General features: G+C 35.7%; 2 protein-coding genes across 2 annotated transcripts; one reads left to right on the forward strand and one right to left on the reverse strand.

Moving 5' to 3' along the window:
* Positions 1 to 2,865: 2,865 nt before the first annotated feature.
* Positions 2,866 to 3,683, reverse strand: LOC115879187. Its single transcript, XM_030895878.1, has 2 exons — positions 3,547 to 3,683; positions 2,866 to 3,232 (listed from the first exon to the last, which is right to left on the reverse strand). The coding sequence occupies exons 1-2, from the start codon at positions 3,579 to 3,581 to the stop codon at positions 2,866 to 2,868; spliced, it is 402 nt and encodes a 133-aa protein (XP_030751738.1). The 5' UTR covers positions 3,582 to 3,683.
* A 1,627-nt stretch (positions 3,684 to 5,310) lies between these two features.
* LOC115879259 (S-phase kinase-associated protein 2-like) lies at positions 5,311 to 6,321 on the forward strand. The gene has a single exon (XM_030895971.1). It carries the CDS (start codon positions 5,392 to 5,394, stop codon positions 6,175 to 6,177), a length of 786 nt encoding a protein of 261 aa, XP_030751831.1. The 5' UTR covers positions 5,311 to 5,391; the 3' UTR covers positions 6,178 to 6,321.
* Positions 6,322 to 8,620: the final 2,299 nt, after the last annotated feature.

The raw sequence follows: 8,620 nt of genomic DNA on the forward strand, positions 1-8,620 counted from the left end.
TATCTAGGGACTTTAGTTGAACTTTATTCGCAGCGACCTCTTCATGCAATTTCACATTTTATAAAAATAAATGTCATGATGGAAAATAATTATGGAAGTCATTATTTTTTCATTATTTATGCGATTTGCCTTACAGTGCGATTTTAACGCCTTTTTAGGTAAATTACAGAACGCAATCAACTTTACTGAATAAAATAGTGGGTTTATATAACAAAATTTTCGAGCGCCTCTCAAAATATTTCAAATTATTATATTATTTGCAATAGAAACTCATGTTTGTAACTAAAAAATAATAATAATTTGCTTGAAACCGGGGTTAAACTTTAAAATATTAGTCCACCGTCAGAAATAACAAAATAACTAAGGAAAAAAGCTTTAATCTAGGTATATTTAGCTTAAAAACGCATAATGTTTGGGCCATTTGGCTGTTCGTCTAAAAATTAATGAAAAAATATGGCCGTTTAAACCGAAAAATACTTTATAGTTCCATATGCTTCTACAAAGTACCGGGAACAATAACATCTTAGGCCAACCCTACCCGTTTGGACCTTTAAAATCTTCGGATTGATAAAGTGACAATTGTAGCTATCCAAAGGCGACTTTATAGAAACAATAACTTTTTTGGAACTACATGGTCAACGATTTTTTGGAACCATAAAGTGATTTTTCCAAGAAAGTTCCCTGCGCCACCAAATTGCCGCTTAATTGGAGCGTTGCTACACTGATCGCGGTGGTGGCGACTATACATTCCATTGGTGCCACTATAACGTTCCGCCTTGTCCTTTGAAATTATTTTTTACTTATTGTGCATTTTTTATTATTAGTGTTTCTATATTATGCAGAGTTACATGAGGTAGGGTAGGTGGGGGTAAAGCCCCGCAATATTTATCTTTTGCATAATTTTTGGAACCGGGAAAAGTTTTTTTTGTCGTTTTTACATGAAGTCTTACGCACATATTTTATCTTTGGTCTAGTAATGAAAATTCTGGCGTCGGTCTGTCAGTTACGGAGAATTTAGGTTTATATAAAAAAACAAAAATGCAGGGTTTTGCCCCACCGAATAGGGCAATTCCCCGCGCGCGGGGGTTTACCCCATTGATGAATAAAGTGTAAAATAATAAAACAGTTTCATAAAAAAAACTTTTTTTATTAAAAGAATAAGATCAATGAAGAACAAGTAAACAAGTTGATTAAAACATACGGAAACTTCTTAAATCTTCTTTGAAAGTAAGCACATTGTGAAACCTAGCAGAGAGATTAAGAATAGGTTTTGACAATCTTAAAACAACATCCTTGACTTCTACGAAGGACTCTTCATTTGTTTCCGAAAATTTGTAAGTATTTGGTAATCGCTTGTAAAATACTACGTCATAACCATCTTGATAAATAGAAACGATCTTGGCAACAAAGTGTCTGAAAGAATTTTTTGTTTTGCCATCCACTTTAATTACAGCATAGTCATTTGGCAACATCAATGCAGATTCATCCTGTGAGTGCTCAAAACTTTCAACTTGATCGTTTCCATCATCATCACCTATAAAATCACCATCAGAGCTGCTGTCATGAATCGAGTAATCTGCGTCCGTGTCAGAAGAATCTTCGTTAGAATTTGTCTTTCTTCTCTTTGTGTTGGAGGGCGAGAAGAGCTGCCTTGTTGCGTTTTCTTTAGCGCGTTTTTGCTTTTCTATTGAACGTTGCTCCTTTTCAGTAGCTTGCTTTTCTTTTTCAGCTGCTTCGTTTTCCAAACGTTCCTTATTCGGTGTTGACGTAAGCAACTCGGACTTCAACCCTTTTCCTTTACGTTTCCTTTTAATTTTTATTTTAGGTAAAGGGATTATATCGGCAGGAGCTGTTGGCGGAGTCTGAACAAGGTCGGTATCAACCGTAGGTGTTGCAATGTCAGGATGATTGTTGCCTTGTTGCATAGGCTGCTCTGTTCCAACAGCAAGATCTGAAGTTGTAGTCACATCTTTTTGTACATCATTATCTTCATTAAATAATACCATTCGATCATCCTCATCCAGATCTTCTCCTGGAGACTGGTCTGTCACTTCTGATGGCAAAAAATCAGCATCCGAAAATATATTGGCATTAAATGGAAAAATACCAGTAGTTTTGAAAGCTTGAGCTGCGTTTTCAACCGAGCTTGCTTTTTCAAAAGCTATCTTGAATGATTCAGCAACGTTGTAAACGCTGAAGGTTTCTCCTGGATGAGAAACGTCCCATGAATCTACGGCAGCATCGTAATAAGCCTTCAGTGGTCGAAATATACAGCGGTCAAGAGGCTGGGTTTTGTGGCTGCTGTGAGGTGGCAAAGTAAGGAGGTGAATATTGTTTGATTTTGCGAAAGAAACTGCTTCCAGGCTTGTGTGTGACACATGATTGTCAAGTATTAATAAAATGGGGTTGCTGTCACTTGGTTTGGCATACTTTTTGAAATGATTCAGCCATTTGATGAAAGTGGGAGTGTTCATGTACCCTTTATCGGTTACAGCCATCTCGCATCCTAATGGACCACCTTTAATAAGAAGCCGATTTTCTCTTTTCTTGCGTATATAAAAAAGGGGGCACAAAATAGCCTATAGGACTCACTGCACACACGGCGGATACTGTTTGACCTTGCTCCGCTGCTACAGCCTTAGCGACTTCCTTCTTTCTCGTGGGGGCTACGTGTTTTGGAAGTATATTTGGGACCGTTTGTACCCCCCGTTTCATCCATATTGAAAATTTGGTTAGGAGAAAAATTGTACTTCTTCATAATGGCCTCTAAGTTGTTAAAATATTGAGTGAGCTGAATCCTGTTAAACCCCATTGTTCGGGCAACACTCGTCTTCCGGGGAACACGCAAAGATAACTTGTTTCTTTTCATAAAGGCTCGTGTAAAATCCTCCCTGCAAGTTGCGCTTCAACCGAGAACTGATGGGGAATGTTATTCTCCTCGGCATATTTAAATAGAAGGAATCGCAAAGATTTTAAAGTAAGGCCGAAAAATCGCTTATCCAGGTCGATACAGTGGTTTAACAGCTGAGCTTCCTGTTCTGCTGAAAATGTGGCTCGAAATCTCCCAAGCTTAGTTCCTCCCCCTTTCTGAAGTCGATCCCTTAGTGTCGATTCATGAAACCCGATTTCTTTGGCCGCCTGACTGATAGAAACACCTCTCGCGATCAGTGTACGTGCCGCAGCGAGTTGATCTTCGGTCATAGGCATGTACTGAGTTTTTCTTTTGTAGTTCCTAAAAAGTAAATACCCGTGAATATAATTTAAAAGCTGCATAATGCATGTTTTAACAAACAGGGGCAAAACCCGCACTGCAGGGATTTGCCCCTAAAAGGCTGCGGCGTTTTGCACCATTTTGTATTCTCGAAAAAATCTTTCATATAACATTTTTAAAATCACGTTCAAGAAATCATTACCACGCGAAAATAAAGCTTAGGTGACATGCTATCAACCGAGAAGTCGCCTTTTCCAGATATTCTAAATACATGCACACTATATTTGAACAAAGTGACGTAGTTATTATATTAAAATTACAAAAGATGAACTAACCTCATTTTCTCGGTACACAAGCTGCCGGCTACCATCAAATTCTCTGTCGCACTGAACGTTATTAAAACCAACTCGCCGCCTGACGGGCGAACCCGAAATGATTCCCGCGCTATTTCAAAACGCGGTGCGTGGCTTTGCCCCGTGCAGGGCTTTACCCCCACCTACCCTATAGAGTATTTTAACGCCCAATCTTTTAGCTCTTGTTTTATATTGTTGATTCTCAAATTAGTTCTCCTCTGAGATTCAGTTTCAGATGAACTAACACTACACTCATCTACAAAAACAGCTTCAAAAATGTCTCAGTCATTGCCTGATTTATGATGTTCATCAGTAGAATTATAGAAAGATGTAGATTTTTGTTTCTGATGTTGATGCATCGGCTCGCAGTGATTCCTTTTATTTAATTCTTCGGTAGAAAGTATTAGAATATCTAAATTTCTTTTTATTCACCTTAGGAATTTTACAAAATTTTATAAAGCTTAAAAGCAACTAAAAGAAAACACTAAAACAGAGCAGCACACGATGCAATCTGAGGCAATTACATTTATTAGGGTATATTAAGTTACGGTCACTATAAAGTAGCCGTTTTTGACCCGCGTGACTTTTTAGTGGCAATGGATGAGCGACGGCTACTTTATAGTGACCTAGGAAGGTAGCAGTAACCATTTTGCTACTTTCAATGCTACTATAAAATAGAAGTAACTAGGTGTCGTGGCCGCGACTACCCTGTAACTTAAATTGTTACTATAAAGTAACAAAAACTTAATGGAGGCATTATGGTAGCACTTGTTGGTAACCCCTACTTTGAAAAGTTACTATAAAGTTTTTGGTCTTTTATGGTCTCATATTCGAAGATTCGGATAGTAAGCAGCCACTTCTTTAAATTACATGTTTGCGACTTGCAATCGGGGTGTTTATTTTCCACTTTTATGGTAGGTAGGCACTAACCGGTCACTCTCGAAATATACTTCAAAGTGACTATTCCTTATTGAGTAACATTTTAAGTGGCAGAGTGGGCCTAGGAATTATGCTTTAGGGGCAGTGACATTTTAAAAAGGACTGGGAACTATATTTGCTAGTTGGGTTGGTAGTTATTAATTTTTTTATAAAAATATATAATTATAATAAAAATAGATAAATTATAATAATTATTTATTAACACAAACATCCGATACGCTATGAAACAGGTAAGTCAAATTGACGTATCTAAATTCTTTGGCATCTAATATTTGACAAGTAGTAAATAAAAGTAAAAATTCAAAATAAATATATATATATATATATACAATTAGTTAATTTTAAGTGAATTTCATAAGTCATCGGTTTACTACACCTATGTATATTATATAGCCACTTACTAGTGCAAAGTTATTCCATGTTTTCCCTCGATTTTTGACCGAGATCTACACATCCGCACACTACACAAACAACTATTTTACAGTCTTTTTCGATAAATTGCAATAGTGTTCTGCTACAATTTCCTTCTAGATTTACTACCTTTAAACAACTATCAGTAGTAGAATAAATAATAAATAACAAAATAAGCTCAGTAAAGACTGACAAATCCACAAAATTTCAAATCAAATTCAAATGTGTCAAATGAATCGTCGAATACATGGATAGCAATCTTTTTATTCAAAGTTTGACAGTAGCATACGAGGTAGATAAGCCGACGAGGTCTTTATTAACTAATTGCTTATTTTTATCTCTGTACACCAATCCCGACCTTACCCGACAATTAACCCTAAACTTTTTCACTGACATTGACACAATCATTTTAGTTCACGATCGTTTCTTTTTTTGCCAAATTCTTGTCAGTTCCTATTAAAAAAATATCACACGGCGATGAGTTCTCATAGAAATCGACGTCAGAAACGCCTTCGATCATTGAAAAACAGAGAGAACATTTCCGTAAGTCCAGTTCCATTGAAGAAACCAAGATTACTACTCAATTACACGCTGCTCATACCCGACGAAATACTCGTGCACATTTTCTCATTCTTATCCCACCAAGAACTGTTTGATAGCGTGAAATGCGTGTGCTCCAGATGGTTTAGAGTAGTTTGTACGCCCACGTTATGGAAAACAATTTCGGCTGATAATAGTATCCCGACAAACAGTTTGTGTGGATGGTTGGAACACGCTCCTTTACTTAAAAAAGCGTCGTTTTTGAACAGAAATGATATGAACTTTATTATCAACAAGATTTCGAAATATACACCTCGATTGCAAACGATAATAGTGAAAAATTGTTGGGGCAACGATAAATCAAACGTTATCCAAGCGAAAGCTTTGTACAAACTAGTTAATAAATGCGAAAGTCTGAACAATTTTGTGTTTGCAGAAACTAGAATCAAATCTACCAAGTTCTTTAAGCTTCTAGCTGCTAGAAAAAAGTACGCCAGGTTTACCAAGTGCTCATATTCCGGACCGATCAGTGAGAATCAGATAAAAGCCTTGCTGGAAGCTATCGCAACTCGGAAACACTACTATCTGTCGACGCTGGGCGCTGGATCGAAAACTGGACTAATTGTTGATAGTCGCCTTTTCAACGTTGGAGGTACTCCGCCTCATTTAATAGTTCGTCAGGTGTGGAGTACCATAATGAAAACACATTTAAACGGATCATAGATAAATAAACCTCTTCAAGTACCTGACAGCGTAAATGGTTGTGTAATCTATTTAGTATAAATAGGAAATCTAGAGGTAACCTTTTGTTGCAGTTACAGTAACGTTTAGAGTATTGTGAAAATTGAATAAAGGTATAATATTTCATTGACTTTTCATTTTCAACCAGACGCAAATAGCGTTTTAGGTAAAAATCTACAAATATGTTTTGTGTAATCTATTTAGTTCCTATTCTTGCCAAATTTTCATCAGTTTCTATTAAAAAAAGATCACTCCGCGATGAGTTCTCATATAAATCGATGTCAAAAGCGCCCTTAATCGTTTATAAAACGAGAGATCATTTCTGTAAGTCCAGTTCCATTGAAGAAACCAAGATTACTCGATTACACGCTGCTCATACCCGACGAAATACTCGTGCACATTTTCTCATTCTTATCCCACCAAGAACTGTTTGACAGCGTGAGCTGCGTGTGCTCTAGATAGCATAGAGTAGTTTATACACCAACTTTATGGAAAACAATATCGGCAGATAATAGTATCCCTACCAACAGTTTGTCTGGATGGTTGGAATACGCTCCTTTACTTAAAAAGGCGTTTTTGAACAGAAATGATATGAACTTTATTATCAACAAGATTTCGAAATATAGGTACGCCGCGATTGCAAATGATAATAGTGAAAAATTGTTGGGGCAACGAAAAATCAAACGTTATCCAGGCGAAAGCCTTTTACAAACTAGTTAATAAATGCAGTGGCGGAAAAAGGGGGGGGGGGCGGAAGGGGCGGTCCGCCCCGAGCCCCTTCTTCTAGGGGGGCTCCAAATCTTAATAAGTAATTTTTTATTCAACTGGCAAACAGGCCAATATGTGTTCAGTAGTTATACAGCAATTTGTAGTTAGAGTATGCAAACCATAAGTATACGCAAACTAAACACAGTATAAATGGAAGCAGATAATTATTATTAATTATCAATTATTAGGCCCCAGTAATTGTCAATGGCATTTTCCTATTTACGAAATTAAATCAAGGGGTAATTTTCATTGTTTAGAATATCGAATAATTATTATTTTTTATATTCGAATAATTATTATTTATTCTTGGACCTATATAGGAGTATACCGCGATTTTCGGGGATTGTTTTATTACGTCAAATTGCATTCGTTTTTCAATTTAAATGTATTATTATAAGCTTTAAAAAAATGATGTTATCGTTTCTGATACCTTTTTGAAGCTGGGGGGCCCTTAATTCTTTGGTCGGGGCCCGTCGCACGTCGGGTCCCTACGTAAAAACGGCACTGCCGATGAATAACATATTTATATCTACAGTATGTCCGCGGATTAAATTCATAAAAATTTTTGCTTGTTCTAAAATGGTAATTCCTGTTTATACTTTTCCAAATTTCCATACCGTTTTAGAGAAAAATAAAAAAACATGAAAATGTAGTTGAATTTTTAGAACTAATAAAAATAAAACGCCTTTCTATGGTAATATAACTTTGTGATAATTTTTGATAGATTATTATTGACAAATTTTAATAAAAGTTATAATTTTTCATTGACTTAAAATGTTAAACCAGACACAAAATTTATTTAGTTAAATGCTACGGAAAGGATTTGTGTTATCGGAAAATGTGATATTCTTAACATAAAAAAATATGACGTTAATCAAAATGAAATATAACGATCTATCAAAAAATTCTCATCGAAATATATTACCAAAGCGTTTTAATCGTTTAACTTTCGATTTTTCGAAATTAGAAAAATACACAGCTAAAGGCAAGAAAATATTATTTATTAATATACACTAAAGCTGTAAGAATTTTGTTCATTTCATATATATATATATATATATATATATATATATATATATATATATATATATATATATATAGATATATAGTATATATATAATATATATATTATATATATATGGTTATATATAATATCCTTTACTTTTTAAAAATTAGTACAGTATATAAATGATTTGTGAACCATTATTCATCAATCATTCATCAAATATTCACCTCGATTGCAAAATAGTGCAGAATTGTTGGGGCACATTTAGCTTTGCCGCCCCTGGCCCCCGACAGGCTTTGTCAAACACTGAATAAATGCGAAAGTCTAAACAATTTCGTGTTTGCAGAAACTAGAATCAAATCTACCAAGTTCTTTAAGCTTTTAGCTGCCAGAAAGAAGTACGCCAGGTTCACCAAGTGCTCATATTCCGGACCGATCAGTGAGAATCAGATAAAAGCCTTGCTGGAAGCTATCGCAACTCGGAAACACTACTATCTGTCGACGCTGAGCGCTGGATCGAAAACTGAACTAATTGTTGATAGTCGCCTTTTCAACGTTGGAGGTACTCCACCTCATTTAATAGTTCATCAGGTGTGGAGTACCATAATCAAAACACATTTAAACGGATCATAGATAAATAAAGCTCTTCAA

This window comes from Sitophilus oryzae, unplaced genomic scaffold, assembly GCF_002938485.1.
Source record: "Sitophilus oryzae breed Bouriz unplaced genomic scaffold, Soryzae_2.0 scaffold_1576_pilon_pilon, whole genome shotgun sequence".
In the NCBI taxonomy this organism is placed as follows: domain Eukaryota; kingdom Metazoa; phylum Arthropoda; class Insecta; order Coleoptera; family Curculionidae; genus Sitophilus; species Sitophilus oryzae.

Excerpts from the sequence above, each read along its gene's own strand:
- LOC115879187 (XM_030895878.1), bottom strand. The coding sequence starts at position 3,581 with ATGGTAGCCGGCAGCTTGTGTACCGAGAAAATGAG. Across the intron at positions 3,233-3,546 it reads TTGTGTACCGAGAAAATGAG|GAACTACAAAAGAAAAACTC; the intron begins GTTAGTTCATCT and ends TTTACTTTTTAG.
- LOC115879259 (XM_030895971.1), top strand. The coding sequence starts at position 5,392 with ATGAGTTCTCATAGAAATCGACGTCAGAAACGCCTTCGATCATTGAAA.